Source organism: Entelurus aequoreus, linkage group LG17 (assembly GCF_033978785.1).
Source record: "Entelurus aequoreus isolate RoL-2023_Sb linkage group LG17, RoL_Eaeq_v1.1, whole genome shotgun sequence".
Taxonomy (NCBI): Eukaryota; Metazoa; Chordata; class Actinopteri; order Syngnathiformes; family Syngnathidae; genus Entelurus; species Entelurus aequoreus.
In genome coordinates, this window is record NC_084747.1 from 24,960,031 (window position 1) to 24,978,966 (window position 18,936).

General features: G+C 43.1%; 1 protein-coding gene across 1 annotated transcript in view; it reads right to left on the minus strand.

Annotated features, from left to right (window-relative positions):
- cemip2 (cell migration inducing hyaluronidase 2) overlaps positions 1 to 18,936 on the minus strand; it is a 138,507-nt gene that overhangs the window by 7,425 nt on the left and 112,146 nt on the right. The window contains exons 15-20 of the mRNA XM_062025372.1: positions 16,629 to 16,784; positions 13,342 to 13,519; positions 11,148 to 11,363; positions 10,878 to 11,089; positions 9,006 to 9,188; positions 8,711 to 8,930 (exon numbers count right to left, since the gene is read on the minus strand). Coding sequence (XP_061881356.1) covers positions 8,711 to 8,930; positions 9,006 to 9,188; positions 10,878 to 11,089; positions 11,148 to 11,363; positions 13,342 to 13,519; positions 16,629 to 16,784 — 1,165 coding nt within the window. The remainder of the gene's footprint in view (positions 1 to 8,710; positions 8,931 to 9,005; positions 9,189 to 10,877; positions 11,090 to 11,147; positions 11,364 to 13,341; positions 13,520 to 16,628; positions 16,785 to 18,936) is intronic.

Below are 18,936 nucleotides of genomic sequence, written 5' to 3' on the forward strand. Positions count from 1 at the left end.
TCGGAATTTGTTGACCACCTTCCCCCTCTTCAGCACCATGGACCTTGACTAACCTACTTGCAGTTTACAAGCTTGTTACATGACATGAATCCATGTGTTAATCGCAAAGATGATTATTTATTTAGCACACAAACCTTATCTAATCAATTATGCTTGTCACAGTCTCTGTCTGTTAGTCTCTGTGTGTGTCTTTGGGAGAGTGGACGTGTTTTGGGCGTTGGCTTGGCTCCAGCTCTCAGCCTGGCACAGCTGATCCCAGCACTCTAATCACTCACCTGCCTGCCATCAACTCATCACCTGCAGCCTTCAAATGTTTGGACTTCTCTCGGCGCGATCGCCAGATCGTTTCACCTTCTACATGTGGTAACGCTTCTCGCCCGTTTGTTCTAGAAGTCTAGCACTTTTGATAATCTTGCGAATCTGCCATTTTTGTATTTTTTGGCTCCTCATTCTACCCGTTTTTTCCTCTGCCTTCAGTTCCCTACCTGCCGTGTGTGCCTGCCTCAACCTGCTAGCCTCAGCCTGCTAGCCTCAGCCTGCTAGCCTCAGCCCGCCAGCCTCAACCTGCTAGCCTCAACCTGCTAGCCTCAACCTGCTAGCCTCGGCCTGCTAGCCTCGGCCTGCTAGCCTCAGCCTGCTAGCCTCAGTGTGCTCTCCTGGACTGCAAAGCCAAAGACTACGAGCTCCCTCCTTTCCCTCTGGTGTTATTAATATTAACCCTTGAACTTTAATCCTGTTTGTCTTTTCTGCATTTGGGTCCACCAGTTTTACCAACCGTGACAGAACGATCTGGCCTTTTTCAATGGACCCAGCAGATTTTGACCGTGTGAGAGAGGCCCTTGCCAATCAAGGACAGCGTTTGGGAAACCATGACCAACTACTACAGACACTTATTGACCAGATGTCACGCGTTTCCACCCAGCTGACCACTCTCATCAACCAACAAGCTCAACCACAACCCGAACCACCTGCACCACCTGCACCCCCTGCTGTTCCTGCTGCAGAGCCACACATCCCCCCGCCTGATAAGTACACTGGCAATCCTAGCACTTGTCGTGAATTTTTAACTCAGATCCAGCTTGCTTTTGATGCTCAGCCCTCTCGCTTTGGCCGTGAGGCAGCCAAAATCGCTTACGTAGCCAACCTGCTACAGGGGCCCCCTTTGAGTTATTTTAATGCCCTTCGTGAGCAAGGATCCCCCGCAGTCCAGTCCTTTGCTGCACTATCTGCAGAACTGAAGCGGGTCTACGACCACCCCATACGAGGGCAGCAAGCAGGTCAGCAGTTGTTGCGACTTCGTCAAGGGAAAAGCTCAGTAAGAGAATTTGCCTGTGAATTCCGGTCCCTAGCTGTGGAGTCTGGCTGGAATGACAAGGCCCTTCTCACTGCTTTCCAGAATGGGCTTAGTCGGGTCATTGGAAGGGAGATTGCTCTGAGAATTGAGCAGCTGTCCCTAGACGAAGCTATTACTGCAGCTATCAACATCTCTGACCAGATGGCCCAGTGGCAAGCTGACCCCGTGTCTTGCAGGTCATCGGAACCCCCCAGCTTTAGACCCAGGCCGGCCGGGCCCAACTTGCCAATGTGCACAGCCTCAACCTCCAGTTCCCCTGTTGAGGAGCCCATGCAGGTGGGCCGGGCTCACCTTACACCTGAAGAGCGCCTCCGCAGAAGGAGGGCAGGGGTGTGTCTCTATTGTGGTCAAGCTGGCCATTTCCTTGCCACCTGTTCTATGCGGCCAAAAGAGTAGGCTCACCAGTAGCAGTGGGGGTTCTGGTGAGCCAAGCTGTCTCTTCCCCTAAGTCCCTATGCCGAATGCAGTTTTCTGCTACTCTCCGTTGGCAATCCCAGTCCTTGTCTCTCCTTGCTCTGGTGGACTCAGGGGTGGATGAGAATTTTTTGGACACCGACGTTGCTTCCCAAGTGGGCATTACCATCGAGCCACTTCCCTCACCCTTGCAAGCCAATTCCCTGACTGGTCGACTCCTTGCCCGTGTCACTCACCGATCAGAACCTGTGCACCTCCTTGTCTCCGGTAATCATCTTGAACAAATCCAATTCCATATAATCTCTTCTCCTCATGCTCCTGTAGTCCTTGGTCAGCCCTGGTTAAGACTTCACAATCCTCACATTGACTGGGCTGCAGCCAAAGTGGTGAGCTGGAGCTCCTACTGTCTCTCCACCTGCCTGCGGTCTGCCCACTCCCCTGCTGAGGACACAGTCTCTCCAGTTGTCATAGAGCCCCCAGATCTGTCCAAGGTTCCCTCTGTCTACCATGACTTAGAAGAGGCCTTCAGCAAGCAACACGCACTGTCCCTCCCTCTGCACCACCCTTATGACTGTGCCATTGACCTGCTTTCAGGAGCTCCCCTGCCTTCTAGTCGGTTATACAACCTGTCCCGCCCTGAGAGAGAGGCGATGGAAAAGTACATCCATGACTCTATGGCTGCAGGCATTATTCGACCTTCATCTTCCCCACTCGGTGCAGGTTTTTTCTTCGTGGGTAAGAAAGATGGCACTCTACGTCCCTGTATAGATTTTCGAGGGTTGAATAACATCACCATTAAAAACAAATACCCACTGCCTTTGCTGGCATCTGCCTTTGAACCCCTCCAAGGAGCGACTGTGTTTTCCAAGTTAGACCTTCGCAATGCCTACCATTTGATTCGAATCCGAGCTGGTGACGAATGGAAAACAGCCTTTAAGACTCCCCTTGGTCATTTCGAATACTTGGTTATGCCCTTTGGCTTGACTAATGCCCCAGCAGTTTTTCAAGCTCTTGTGAACGATGTCCTCCGAGACCTGATTAACCGCTCCGTCTTTGTGTACCTGGATGATATCCTGATTTTCTCCCGCAACCCGGAGGAACATGTGGTTCATGTCAGACAAGTGCTCCAGCGCCTTCTTGAGAACAAGCTCTACATTAAAGCAGAAAAATGTGAGTTCCATGTTCAGTCCACAGGGTTCCTCGGGTTCATCATTGAGAGTGGTCAGGTGAAGGCAGACCCCGAAAAGGTGCGAGCTGTGGTGGACTGGCCTCAACCAACCTCAGTTAAACGTCTCCAGGGCTTTCTTGGCTTTGCAAACTTTTATCGCCGGTTCATCCGGAACTACAGTCAAGTGGTCGCACCCCTCACAAGACTCACATCTCCGTCTGTCCCATTCACTTGGACAGCAGAGGCTGACGCTGCTTTCAAGGAGCTTAAGAGACGTTTTACCACAGCCCCTGTCCTGATTCATCCTGACTCCTCACGCCAGTTCATCTTGGAAGTTGATGCCTCAGAGTCTGGAGTGGGGGCTGTACTATCCCAGCGTTCTGCCAAGGACCAGAAGCTCCATCCTTGCACGTTCTTCTCATATCGGCTAGAACCTGCTGAGCGCAATTATGATGTAGGTAACAGGGAGCTGCTGGCTGTCAAACTCGCTCTGGAGGAATGGAGGCACTGGCTTGAGGGAGCAGAACACCCATTCATCATCTGGACAGACCATAAAAACCTGACCTACATTCAGTCTGCCAAGCGCCTCAATTCCCGCCAGGCCCGGTGGGCTTTGTTTTTTGGTCGATTCCGCTTCACACTGACCTACCGTCCAGGATCCCGCAACGTCAAGCCGGATGCCCTGTCACGTCAGTTCATTTCGGAGGGTCCCACCAGTCCTGAGCCTATCCTTCCGGCGTCTTGTGTGGTGGCCGCAGTGACTTGGGAGATTGAGTCGGTGGTCCGAAGGGCTCAGCAAGACCAACCAGACCCGGGTAATGGTCCTGATAACCGCCTTTTTGTGCCTGACTCTGTACGTTCACAGGTTCTTCTGTGGGCACACACTTCCTTGTTTGCCTGCCACCCAGGAGTTGGCCGCACCATGACTCTCCTCAAGCGACACTTTTGGTGGCCTACCATGGATGCTGATACCCGTGCCTTTGTGTCTGCCTGTACTGTGTGTGCCCGTGGAAAATCCTCTAATCGACCACCTGCTGGCCTACTCCATCCCTTGCCAGTCCCAAGCCGCCCCTGGTCTCATATATCACTGGACTTTGTCACTGGCCTCCCGCCTTCTCAGGGAAATTCTGTTATCCTCACTATAGTGGACAGATTTTCCAAATCAGTGCATTTCGTGGCTCTACCCAAACTCCCCACGTCCCTGGAAACAGCCAACCTCATGGTCCAGCATGTGTTCCGTCTTCATGGAATTCCTTCAGATGTGGTCTCGGATAGAGGGCCTCAGTTTATTTCAGAGGTTTGGAAGGCTTTCTGTAGGGCCATTGGAGCCACTGTGAGTCTGACTTCGGGTTATCACCCTCAGTCTAATGGGCAAACGGAACGGGCAAATCAAGACCTAGAAGCGGCCCTTCGATGTGTCATTGCCAAGAACCCCTCCTCCTGGAGCACCCACCTGGTATGGATTGAGTATGCCCACAACTCATTACCCTGTGCGGCCACGGGAGTGTCACCATTTGAGGTATCCTTAGGTTACCTACCCCCGTTGTTTCCTGCTGAGGAGGATGACATCTCTGTACCTTCAGTTCAGGCTCAGATGCGGCGTTGCCGCAAGGTGTGGAAAGATGCTTGTGCTGCCCTCCTCAGCTCTGTGGACCGAAATCGTCGATATGCGGACCTACACCGAAGGCCGGCACCTGTATACCAGCCAGGTCAGCAGGTGTGGCTTTCCTCTAGAGACCTTCCCCTCAAAGTGGACTCAAAGAAACTTGCACCCCGGTATGTTGGCCCTTATGAAATCATTTCCATCATCAATCCAACAGCAGTTAAACTCAAATTACCTGCACGCTGGAGGATCAATCCCACTTTCCATGTCTCCCAACTGAAGCCTGTTTCGACCAGCCCACTATCTCCCCCTGATACAATCCCCCCCACCCCCCCGTGTCATCGACGACCACCCAGCCTACACGGTCCGGCGGCTGCTGGATGTGCGCCGTCGGGGTAGAGGTCTGCAGTACCTGGTGGACTGGGAGGAGTATGGACCTGAGGAGCGTTGCTGGGTGCCACGCAGCTTCATCCTGGACCCTTCCCTCATCTTGGCCTTTCACCGCAGTCACCCGGGCAAGCCTGGTGGATCGCTTGGAGGCGTTCCTTGAGGGGGGGGGGCACTGTCACAGTCTCTGTCTGTTTGTCTCTGTGTGTGTCTTTGGGAGAGTGGGCGTGTTTTGGGTGTTGGCTTGGCTCCAGCTCTCAGCCTGGCACAGCTGATCCCAGCACTCTAATCACTCACCTGCCTGCCATCAACTCATTACCTGCAGCCTTCAAATGTTTGGACTTCTCTCGGCGCGATCGCCAGATCGTTTCACCTTCTACATGTGGTAACGCTTCTCGCCCGTTTGTTCTAGAAGTCTAGCACTTTTGATAATCTTGCGAATCTGCCATTTTTGTATTTTTTGGCTCCTCATTCTACCCCTGTTTTTTCCTCTGCCTTCAGTTCCCTACCTGCCGTGTGTGCCTGCCTCAACCTGCTAGCCTCAGCCTGCTAGCCTCAGCCTGCTAGCCTCAGCCCGCCAGCCTCAGCCCGCCAGCCTCAGCCCGCCAGCCTCAGCCTGCCAGCCTCAACCTGCTAGCCTCAACCTGCTAGCCTCGGCCTGCTAGCCTCAGCCTGCTAGCCTCAGTGTGCTCTCCTGGACTGCAAAGCCAAAGACTACGAGCTCCCTCCTTTCCCTCTGGTGTTATTAATAATAACCCTTGAACTTTAATCCTGTTTGTCTTTTCTGCATTTGGGTCCACCAGTTTTACCAACCGTGACAATACTGCATAAGAAAGGACTCAAATGAATGATGAAAAATACATTTACATTAAATAAATGCTCAAATAAATAAGCTATATTAATGTTAATTACATGTGTTAACTAAACTGTCAATAAAATTAAAGTGCAAATGAAAATACAGCTTCATCACTTTAGTCATTATTTTTTCACTTAAGAAACAGATATTTTTGCTGGCCCTGTAGAGGGCTACAGCTGCCAAAGATGCAACAACAAAGTATTGAACAAAGGCTGTGAATACTTATGTACCTGTAATTTTTGTTACATTTGCAAAATTTCAGTATATGTTATTCTGATTCAGCTATCCCGTAAAAGGTTGACACCCTTCTTTTCCTACAGTTTTTATCGCATCGGAACCGTATATACATACCGTCGTGGTCAAAAGTTTACATACACTTTTGAAGGACATAATGTCATGGGTGCCTTGAGTTTCCAATTATTTCTACAACTCTTATTTTTTTGTGATAGAGTGATTGGAGCACATACTTGTTGGTCACAAAAAAAATTCATGAAGTTTGGTTCTTCTATGAATTTATTATGGGTCTACTGAAAATGTGACCAAATCTGCTGGGTCAAAAGTATACATACAGCAACATACATTATAAATTTTGGTGATGTAGAAAAGTTACAATCAAATCAAATTAGCTTCATGGCATGGCCTCTTAAATTCATGTCAGTGATTATGATTGACGACACCTGTTGACTTCTCTGAGCCCATTTAAATAGGGCTCATGTGATGCAGTCATTAGACTCGGTTACAAACGCGACAATGGGAAAGTCAAAGGAACTCAGCATTGACTTGAACAAGTCAGGAAAGTCACTTGGAGCCATTTCAAAGCAGTTTAAGGTCCCAAAAGCAACTGTGCAGACAATTGTTCGTAAGTATAAAGTGCATGGCACAGTTTTGTCACTGCCACGATCAGGAAGAAAACGCAAGCTATCACCTGCAGCTGAGAGAAAATTGGTCAGGATGATCAAGAGTCAACGGAGAACCACCAAAAAGCAGGTCTACAATGAATTGGAAGCTGCTGGAAAACAGGTGTCAGTGTCCACAGTCAAGCGTGTTTTGCATCGCCATGGACTGAGAGGCTAATGTTGAAGAAACAAGTCCATGTCAGAAAACCAACAAATTTAGCTGAACTGCACCAATTTTGTCAAGAGGAGTGGTCAAAAATTAAAGCAGAAGCTTGCAAGAAGCTAGTGGATGGCTACCAAAAGCGCCTTATTGCAGTGAAACTTGCCAAGGGACATGTAACCAAATATTAACATTGCTGTATGTATACTTTTGACCCAGCAGATTTGGTCACATCTTCAGTAGACCCATAATAAATTCATAAAAGAACCAAACTTCATGAATGTTTTTTGAGACAAACAAGTATGTGCTCCAATCACTCTATCACAATAAAATAAGAGTTGTAGAAATTATTTGAAACTCAAGGCAGCCATGACATTATGTCTTTTACAAGTGTATGTAAAGTTTTGACCACGACTGTATATGTGTATATATATATATATATATATATATATATATATATATATATATATATATATATATATATATATATATATATATATATATATATATATATATATATATATATATATATATATATATATATATATATATATATATATATATATATATATATATATATATATATATATATATAAATAAATGATAGATGGGTTGTACTTGTATAGCGCTTTTCTACCTTAAGGTATTCAAAGCGCTTTGACAGTATTTCCACATTTACCCATTCACACACACGTTCACACACTGATGGCGGGAGCTGCCATGCAAGGCGCTAACCAGCAGCCATCAGGAGCAAGGGTGAAGTGTCTTGCCCAAGGACACAACGGACATGACTAGGATGGTAGAAGGTGGGAATATATATCTATATATATATATCTATATATATCTATATCTATATATATATAGATATAGATATATATATATCTATATATATATATAGATATAGATATATATATATCTATATATATCTATATCTATATATATATATATATATAGATATATATATAGATATATATATATATATATATATAGATATATAAGATAAAGCCTACACATATATGTGTACATATTATAATAATATAATAGATATATAATTTAAACATTTTAGAATTGGTTATTGAGAGTATGTAAAAGTTAAACTCCTCCCTTGTTGAGTTGCGTGACGGCCTTTTTAAAGTTTTGTAATCAACCAGAAATATCAAGCAGCTAAAATGCGCCAAACATGGATAAGTATGGAGAGAGTGTTTTACATATTTAAATGGATTTAAATGAGTGTAATTTAGATTTTTTTCATGGCAATAGGACTTTTTTAATAATAAGTTCTGTGAGCAGATTGTGTTATGTGTGACCATGTTTGTCGAATTTTTGTTCTGGATGCATTTTTCTGCATCATGACTAGAGAAGGTTGTTTGGATTGTAACATATAGTTAATGCTGCGCTTTACTTACATGAAAGTATAATGGTCACTGACTTTAGTTACCCTTAATGGCCACTAGATGGCGTCATATCTTCAGCTATCAGACCGCTGGTTAATTGCATGTATATGTATATATATATATGACCACAACAAGCCCAATTAATTCCTTATTGAACAGCTGTCTTGCGGGTCAAATTAAATAGCCTGGCGGGTTGTAGTTTGGACACACCTGCCTTACAGTCATTAAACTTGATACGTGACCCATGCTAACTGTTAGCATGCTCGCTTGTCTAGCTAAGTTTGCACTTGGTACATGTTGCATTACAAGTGTCGGCATGCTAACGTTAGCATTTCAGTTTGACTACCGGAATTGCACGAATTCTAGTGACTATTTACTTCACTATAATTATTTATATTGTATATGCTAATGTAGTTCTGTTGTAATTGTAAAAATACATCTGTAAAATGCAATGTAACAATGATGTGACAAAGCAAACCTGCTTGGCTCCGCAGTCCTTGCAGGGTTGCGTGTTTTCAGCCGGCATGGGCACCGCAGCTGAGGGGCTTTTGGCATATTTGGGATAGGCCTTGCCGGTGCAGTTGCAGGTCTGCTGGGAGGACGTCGTAGCTGTGATTTTTACTCTCTCGCAGCCTTTGAAGGAGCAGTAGCTGTGGCCATCACGACCATGGCGGGCCCGAAGGTAGAGCCACAGCAAACTGCGGGGAAATGAGAAGTGTGTATTTATTTACGTATTAGTTGGAGGGGGGGAAAAAGTGGTTAGGCGTTCTCACCCGACGTTTTGGTCAAAGAAGTACTTCCTCTCCAACGGTTTTGACTCCAGCTCGGCGAGAGAGAAGACGGGCCCGTAGTCGGTGATGTCATCGAAAGTGTTGCTCTGCCTGTCGTTGATGTCGGCCATGACCTGAAAGGCAGTGCCTGCTGGGTAGCACAGTCCAATCAGCACCCAGTCGTCCCTGCAAGGAAAGAGAGCTTTTAGCCACTGGCGCTGGATGCGAACTGTAGGGACAAAAGTTTTGGGACGGCTGCCATTACATCTGCAGGGTGCAAAAAATCTGGTATATTTTGAAGGTGTTGATAACTCTTAAAACATGCCTTTATGCACATTGCTTGATCAAATAAAGCAGAGCGGAAGCGGGGACCCCCTACTTATATATCATGTGTGTAAAAAATAAATACAATTTATGTATTTTTCTTCGCTGACGGCCAAAAAGCTGGCAGCTAGGTCGCAAAACGCTAAATGGCAACTGGAGTGCTAATGACTAGCTGGCAACTAGCGCCCTAATAGCCACCTGGTAGCTAGGGCCACTAATTGCTAGCTACAAACCAGCGCTCCAATTGCTAGGTGGCAGCTAGTGCTGCTGATTCTAAGCTGGCCACTGCCACTTTAATAGCCACCTGGCAGCTACGGCCACTAATTGCTATGTGGCAACTAGTGTCTTTAATCGCTAGGTGGCAGCTTGTGCTGATAATCGCTACCTGGCAACTAGGGCCGCTAATCACTAGGTGGCAACTGCAGCGTTAATCACGACCTGGCAACAAGCGCTCTAATAGCCACCTGGAAGATAGGGCCATTAATTGCGAGGGAGCAACAAGCGATCCATTCGCTAAATGGCAGCTAGTGCTGCTGATTGCTAACTGGCAACTGGAGCACTAATCAATAGCTGGCAACTGGCGCTTTAATAGCCACCTGGCAGGTACGTCCACCAATTGCTAGGTGGCATCTAGTGTTGCTAATCGCTAGGTGGCAGCTAGTACTGCTAATCGCTACCTGGCAACTAGGGCTGCTAATCACTAGGTGGCAACCCGAGTGCTCCAATAGCCACCTGGCAGCTCGAGCCATTAATTGCTTGGGAGCAACTCCATTCGCTAAATGGCAGCTAATCACTATTTGGCACCCAGAGCGTTAATCACTAGCTGGCAACTAGCGCCCCAATAGCCACCTGGCAGCTTGGGCCACTAATTGCTAGTTGCAAACTAGCGCTCCAATTGCTTGATGGCAGCTAGAGCTGCTAAATGCTAGCTGGCAACCAGTGCCCTAATAGCCACCTGGTAGCCAGGGCCACTAATTGCTAGGTACAAACTAGCGCTCCAATTGCTAGGTGGCAGCTAGTGCTGCTAATTGCTAGCTGGCGCTTTAATAGCCACCTGGCAGCCAGGGCCATTAATTTATAGGGAGCAACAAGCGCCCCATTTGCTAAGTGGCAGCTCCTGTCGCTAATCGCCATCTGGCAACTAGGACCGCTAATTGCTAGGGGGCAACTAGAGCGTTAATCACTAGTTAGCAACGAGCGCTCTAATATTGTAAATGTATTTCTATTGCAAAGCTGCAAGGTACAGTGAGGGTGCGGCCATGTCACTGCCATTAATAAACAACATTATAGTTGTATAATAAAAAACTAATATTTGTGGGGGGGAAAAAAAATATAACCAAAAAAAATCCCATCAATGAAACATTTGATGGACTTCCTGTTGAAGACATCTGATGTAAAGAAATAAGATCCGGCCCAGGAGGAGACAAATGTGATTAAAATGTGTTTTGTCCTCATAGTGTACAATATATATACATAAAACACACAATGAACGAAACTAAATATTCATATTTCAAATTGTAAAGATAAAAGGTGATTGTTTTCATGTCTCACTTGTCGAAGTTGATGAGGGAGAGGACGACCTCCCGAGGGGCAGTTCCGCTCCAGTGCAGCGTGTAGCTCTTGCTCATCATCAGGACGGGCTGATACTGCTGCGACAGCGCCCCCTGGCTGTTAATGCCCCTCAGAACCAGGGGCGCTGCGGGGTACTCGTCTCTATTGATGGACAGCGCGAGACCGGAAGCTCCTTGGGTCTGGACGTACACCTGCAGAAGAGTGCGTGCGTGTGTGTGTTTGTATATTGGACATGAGACACGACAGTACCTGAGAATAGCGGCCGCTACAAATCACAGCGTTCCAGGGCGACATGTTGACACAGCCGGGATGTTGGATCAGGTAATTGTCTTTCCTGCCGACATAGGTGTCGCTGTAGCCGGTCACCGAGCCGTCCACGTCATGAAAGACTGAGTTCTTGTCCCCGTCCAGGTCGTTCTCTTCAAACCACTGACCCGGGCGACCGAAGAATGCTCGGAGATCCACCTGAGTGTACCAATAGATAAATGTCATTTTTAAGTACTTACTTTTCCCACAGAGGGCCGCACACTAAAAAATGTAAGCATGCGGCGGCCATTATTATTTTTCATTTTCAAAACCAATATGATATACAGATATTTTTTTAACCTATAAGGCTCCCCGTAAGTTTGTCAAGGGTCTAAGTCGGGGGTCGGCAACCCGCAGCTCTAGAGCCGCATGCGGCTCATTAGCGCCGCCCTAGTGGCTCTCTGGAGCTTTTTCAAAAATATATGAAAAATGGAAAAAGATGAGGGGGAAAAAAATATTTTTGGTTTTAATATGGTTTCTGTAGGAGGACAAACATGACACAAACCTCCCTAATTGTTAGAAATCACACTGTTTATGTTAAACATGCTTCACTGATTCGAGTATTTGCCGAGCGCCGTTTTGTCCTACTAATTTTGGCGGTCCTTGAACTCACCGTAGTTTGTTTACATGTATAACTTTCTCCGACTTTCTAGGACGTGTTTTATGCCACTTCTTTTTCTGTCTCATTTTGTTCACCAAACTTTTAATGTTGTGCGTGAAGGCACAAAGGTGAGTTTTGTTGATGTTATTGACTTGTGTGGAGTGCTAATCAGGCATATTTGGTCACTGCATGACTGCAAGCTAATCGATGCTAACATGCTATTTAGGCTAGTTATATGTACATATTGCATCATTATGCCTCATTTTTAGGTATATTTGAGCTCATTTAGTTTCCTTTAAGTCCTCTTAATTCAATTTATATCTCATGACACACTATCTGTATGTAATATGGCTTTTAATTTTTTGCGGCTCCAGACAGATTTGTTTTTTGTATTTTTGGTCCAATATGGCTCTTTCAACATTTTGGGTTGCTGACCCCTGGTCTAAGTCATAAAAATGTTAGCTAAAAGTAATATGTAATTATTATTTCTTATTAATATTCAATGCTTAAATCTATGGTTCAGATCTGTCTATATTCAGTAAAAACATTTTTGAATGTGTTGTGCCCCCAAAAAACAGATTTTTAATATCAAAAACAAAATATGCAATATTTTCTCCAATAAAATGTCAAAGTGGGATATTTGATGTGAAGTAATTGGAGCCTAAAATAGGTCAATAACTAATAACATTGATTTTATTGAGCAAGGACAGAAATTCCACTAATATTATCAGGGATCCTAAAGGGCCCCACTCATCAATGTTAAAAAAAAAAAATTTAAATCCCAAAATGTTTTTACTTTTAGCGCTTAAATCTCCACATCAACTGCAGATATATCTGTCAATTATAAGTTGTTGTTTTTTTTTATTATGTTTTTTCATTTGTTTTATGCACTTTTTGTCAAAGAAAGTTTTGTTTTTTATGGCAAAAACAAAATGAAAAATATTTCCCCACAAAACATTTTTCAAAGTTGAATATTTGATGTGAAATATTTGCAGCCTTACGTAGGTCAATAATTCATACCAACAATGAGTATTCATTATTATTTTTTAAGAAATTACATTTATCCCAAAAAATAGCACTAAAATTATCAGGGATCCAAAAGGGCCCCACTTTTAAAAATGTATACTTTTTTTTTCTACTTTCAGCACTTAAATCTGTAGATCAACTTCAGATATATCCATCGATTATATTTTTTTGGTTGTAGTGTTTTTTGTTTGTTTTATTCAGTATGGACACAGGTCCATATTGAAGCAGGAGGATGCAAAAATAATATCTAAACGGCGGACATTAATCCATGAAAATATGGAAAAGCTGCTGATGGTGTGTTTGACAGAGAAGCAGCTCTAAGGAGACGCTATAGAAGTCCACTCTCTAAGTTATTGTACTACATTGTATTGTTTTTAATGCAGTATTAGTTGTCTAAAAGTGTCATTTTCTATTTAAAAGGCATGTTACATGTTGAAATTGTGCTGTTTTGGGGGCCAAGCGCCAATGAAATTGATTTCAATGGGAGTACAGGATGACTACGTTGCTTACGCTTGGGTGGAAGTGGAGGTGGGACATGTTGTTCCGGGGCGTGAGCTGCCAGGTGTTCTTCAGGCTAAAACCCACGGCGCTGGTGTACCGTTCTGGTGTAGGGATGAAAGCACGGAAGGTGCTCCGTGTGAGCCGCACCGGGCCGTCGTAAATCTGAAAGCCTCGGATTGGGAACGTCCTGAAGTGAAGGAGAGGGACAACAACATAGAATTATTATTATTTTTTAAACAAAATGATCTACTGTAAATTCCAGACTATAAGCAGCCACTTTTTTCCGACGCTTTGAACCCTGTGGCTTATAAAACGGTACGGTTAATTTATGGACTTTTCTTTGCTGACGGCCATAATGCAAACAGTTTTCATTAAACGCATGCATATACACTGAAATTGAATGTTATTGTGTGTGGCGCCATCTTTTGGACTAGTTCATTCACTGCAGGTGCTGCCGGGGAAATGTGAATTCCTGCCGGAAGTTTGGTCTTCTAATCGTCCGTAGCTTTTTTACTGGTATGGATTCTTCATTCATCTCCCCAAGCAACGTTTTTAAGTTTTACAATAAAACTAAAACAATTCTTACTTACTAAACCGTCCCATGTGTGATGTCTGTAGGAATGTTTACATGCATATTTATATGTACTATCGTAATGTAATCAAGCTAGTTTTGTTAGCATTAGCTAATATGCTAACACGTATACAAGTGTCCGTGTCAGTATTATTAGCTTAAAGTGGCATTTTTTTCACAAATTCCTCAGGAAATTCACCAAAACGTCACCGTGGAGTTATTGAGTCTGTTTAGCTGATTGGAGAGCTAGCTTCCGCAGCTAGTGGGTCCATGACGATGAATTTTATTTTGTTTGATCAGCCGTTTTACTGCCGTGTTACAGACTGATTTTATTGATTGATTGAAACTTTTATTAGTAGATTGCACAGTACAGTACATATTCCTTACAATTGACCACTAAATGTTAACACCCGAATAAGTTCTTCAACTTGTTTAAGTCGGGGTCCACGTAAATCAATTCATGGTAACAACGTTTGTAAACAATTAAGGTAAGTAAATAAACATTTATAAAATATATATAAAGTATATATATATATATAAATTGAGTAAGTGTGGCTTATATACTGATGTGCTTTACAGGCTGGAAAATACGGTATTTATGCAGTGACCATCAGTGTTGGGTTAGTTACTGAAAACCAGTAATTAGTTACAGTTACTAGTTACTTTATTTCAAAAGTAACTCAGTTACTAACTCAGTTACTTACACCAAAAAGTAATGTGTTACTGTGAAAAGTAACTATTTAGTTACTTCTTTTTTTCTTTAAAGCTCCCGTTAATGCCCTTTTAGCCTTCATTTCAGTACTGTTATTGCACTGGAGAATAATACAATCTGTTGATCAACTTGACATGCATTTGCATCACTGAACTCTGCTAAGCAATGTGGTCTACATACAACACACAAAGACAAAGATATGTTTCAGAGGGCCAATTTATTTCAGGCCAGAACAAATTGACAAAACTATTTTAAATAGCTGCAACATAACATACATAATTAACAAACCGCATAATAACAACATGTCACAACATAGCTGTAAACCTGGCTTCACCCAAGGAAGGCACACATGACATACACAAAGCCTAACCAGGAATTTTTTTCTCTCAAGGAATTCTGAAATAAAATCATGTCTTCAGGAGGTCAACACTGTACTGAAGCCCAGAACACTCTACGCATTTCCCCGGTTTTAGTTTAGAGATAAGGAAAGATTGGCCTGACCCACTAGGATCCCTCTTTATGTTTGTGAACTTTATAGTCTATTCATTTAGAGTGATGTGATAATCAAACACTCAAGAGGTCTAGAATGAAAGAGTATATAAAGAGAATTGACAGAGTGTGTACCTTCAGTGCTGAATGATGAGCAGAGGCAGAGTTTGGAGTGTTTTCTTTAGCTCGCTTTCCATTTTTATGTCCTCACTGTTCAGATATGTGAAAATGTTTTCTGTGCCATTTGCTGTTTGACACCGGTATCATGCTAATTAGCTGCCTGAAAGTGGGTGACTCCACTGTAGAAATAGCCTGCATGTCTTCTACCACATACGCTGCAATGGCTTTATCAACGTTGTCCAGGCTAGCAGTGCCTCCGTTAAAATCTTTAGGTGGTGGTGGAGGTGAAGTGGCATCGGAGTCTGTGTCTCTCTTTACTAGCTTCGTCGAAGCATGTTGCTTTTGTAGCTGTTTCAGCAGATTTGAACTGCTGTTTTGGGAAGTAGATAGGATCTTTGATCCAAGACACAACTTACATTTAACTAAAATTGTATTTTCTTTGTGCTCGACAAAAGAAAAGTAGTGAGAATATCTCCATGTTGAGAAACTCGACTGCGGCTCCGCCATGATGTCTTGTTAGTAAACACAGACACGCCCCCCCCCCCCCCGCCCCCACCTCCCCCCTTCCCACACCCAGACACACACAGAGCGCGCCTCTTCTCTTCCTTGTGACACAAGAAGATTCAGAAGGACGACTCTCCCATAAAACACACCTAGATCTTCTGTTTCTAGCCGATACCACATGAAAAATAACGTAAAATAACGCAGTAACGCATCATGTAGTAACGGTAACTGAGTTACTGAATATAAAAAATAACGCGTTAGACTACAGTTACCGCCGAAAATAACGGCGTTACAGTAATGCGTTACTTTGTAACGCGTTAGTCCCAACTCTGATGGCCATACACCTTTTTCAATAATAGCAATTCCAGAATTGTTATATTTTTGTTGATGTAATTTATATTACATTAATATATTTACTTTTACACTTAAAACAATATAATATATAAAAAAAACTATTCAATATAAAAAATTCCCATCTTGTAAATTTGTATTCAAGTGAAAATAACAGCAAAATTAATATAGCTTTTTTTTTATTATTACAAGTTCCCCTTTCTTCCATCTGTGGTTTCCTTCTTACCACACAGCGGAAAAAGCGACATCAACTCTATTAGACATTCTGAACAAGGAAAAAAAAACAAAAACCCTCCTTTGCAATGAAGTCATCAAAAGGCAGCCATGAGTCATGTCGTTTTAGGAAACCAGGAGCATGTTCCTGCCTCTTCTAACCCAACGAGCTCATTAATCTGGCAGTAAATCAGCCCAAAACTTCCTTCCAGAACCACACACAGTACAGGCCAAGCTGCGGCGGCCTCACTCTTATGTCCTGGCACCTTTTTGAAACAGGTTTTTTCTAGTCTTTGCATTGTGCACTGAGTTCCTTGTCAGAATGTTCCCTCTCACCTGTTTCTGGGAAGGGTCCTCATCTTCCCATCGGTTCCTCCTAGGCCCCAGTATTTATTCTGCCCTCCGTTGGTTCCCCGGTTTCGGCTTTCACCCACGAAAAGAGACTGGGTCGCCTCCTGACTGGAGCCTTCGTCCTTCGGGTAGCTGCCATCACTGCAACAAGAGCAAGGAAGAAAATACAGTTGGGGCGATACGGCTGAAAACTGTATCACGATATAAGTGTTTGGTATCGGTCAATATCGATAATTATTGATATTTTTTTATGACCTATGGTATTAAATATTAACATTTTTATTTCAAATATAACCTTCCTCAATTACTGGGTGTGGGCCGAGTAACTTGGTGGCGGTCGTCATCGGAAGGGCTTGCTGGCTATCATTCATCAGCTCACGGGAGGAGTAATCGCATGAATTAATTTCCCTTTCTTTTGACCTAACTTTCGAAATGTGATCATTTGCCGATATTTGCCTTTTTCCAACTGATTTTACCGCAGTTGTGTCCTAGTGACTGCGTGCTGAAGATTGTACTCACGAGAAAGATTCAAACGGGAGACACAATTCCATTTAGGGATAAGTACCAAATCCAGTTCGAATCCAGCCGATTCACGTTGAGTCTAACACTGCCATGTTCCGGTACCTGGGTTGGCCATGACGTCACGCCCCCTTGCTGACCCCAACGTAAGTAAAGTAAGGCTCCACTTTTCCAAAAATGCACTAGCTGGATACTAATATACATTGGCTTTGCTATTGACATGCTACTGATTAGCATTAGCGATTTTACAAGGCGATTTCTACACCTTCAAATTTCTTAATGAAAACTACACCTAAGATTCATGTTACAACCAAACAGGTGATGGGTAATAAGTAAAATACTTACAGTATTAACACTTTTTAGGGTGCAACAAAAAAAACAGACAGCAAAGATTCAACGGACTAGCCAACACATTATAAACTATACACTACAGCCAGTTATAATAATTAGCTCATTTATACAATAAAATGTGATTTTATTCTCACAAACCATGCATATTTATTAGGGTTAGGATTGGAACCCATCCCGAGTCACATTGCCATATCCCCTGATGTTGTAATCAGAACTGATGGAAAGCATTCCAGAAACCAAATTACATTTCAAATGTATCATTTTCAATATTAAAATAATTATGATATCCAGGAAGCCAATGGTAACAAATCCCATGCGACTAAAAGACTTTAGAATAAATATTTTAGTTAAAAAAGTTATATTTAGCATTCAATACCATACATCATCAAATTCACAGTATTACAAGCAAATGTTTTATTTAATAAGATAAGCTTTATAAAAATGTGTTATTTCGGTTACTTGCAATAACATTTTCACTCCTATAATTTATTGTCAAATTATCAGATCCCGACTCGTAGTTGGATCAGATCAGAGCCCCAAAAAATTGGATTAGGATTGTAGCACAAACATGTTGATGGTAACATCCATAGTTATATTTATTACACGCATGAAAGAACTGTCATGTGAGTGAGCGTGCCATTTTTTTGACGTGATGGATCATTTTGAGTCTTTCTGCTCACGTTTAATAAGAAATAATAACTTTTCTTCTGCGACCCCCAATGAAGAACAGACAGAATGACAATCTGAGGTTTCTTTTCAGCAGAAATTGACAACAAAAAGAGTCGAATAATAAGATGAGGTACATTTTGGACTATAAGCCTCTACTTTTTTTCCAAAACGGTGTGGCTAATTTATGGATTTTTTCCTTCGCTGACGGCCATAATGCAAATTGTTTTATAACATTTTTTTAAAATGACACTGAATAGGTGTGTTGTTATTTGTGCTACAACTACATCTTTTGGTGGAGTTCGCTCACGGCAGGTGCTGCATTGCCCTTCTGTTTAGACTGAGCTTTGAGCTGGAAGTACAAGTGACGTTGGTCTTCCATACTACTCGTATGGATTATTCGTTCATCACTCCAGGCAACGTTTGTAAGATTTACCAATTATATAACTGAAACAATTCTTACATACCAAACTGTCACATGTGTGATGTCTGTGGGAGTGTTTTCATGCATATTTGTACGTGCCATCGTAAAGTCATGTAGCTATAGCGTCGTTACCATTAATATAATATGCTAACACGTTTACGAATGTCTGTGTTAGTAACTTACAATGGCATTCTGTTTGTATTGTTTCAGTTTCGTAAATTTACCAAAAGTCACAGTGGGGTTATTGAGTCTGTTTAGCTGATTGGAGAGTTCCGCAACTAGTGGGTCCATGACGTTGACTTCCGTTTTGTTTGATCATCCAGTTTACTGCCG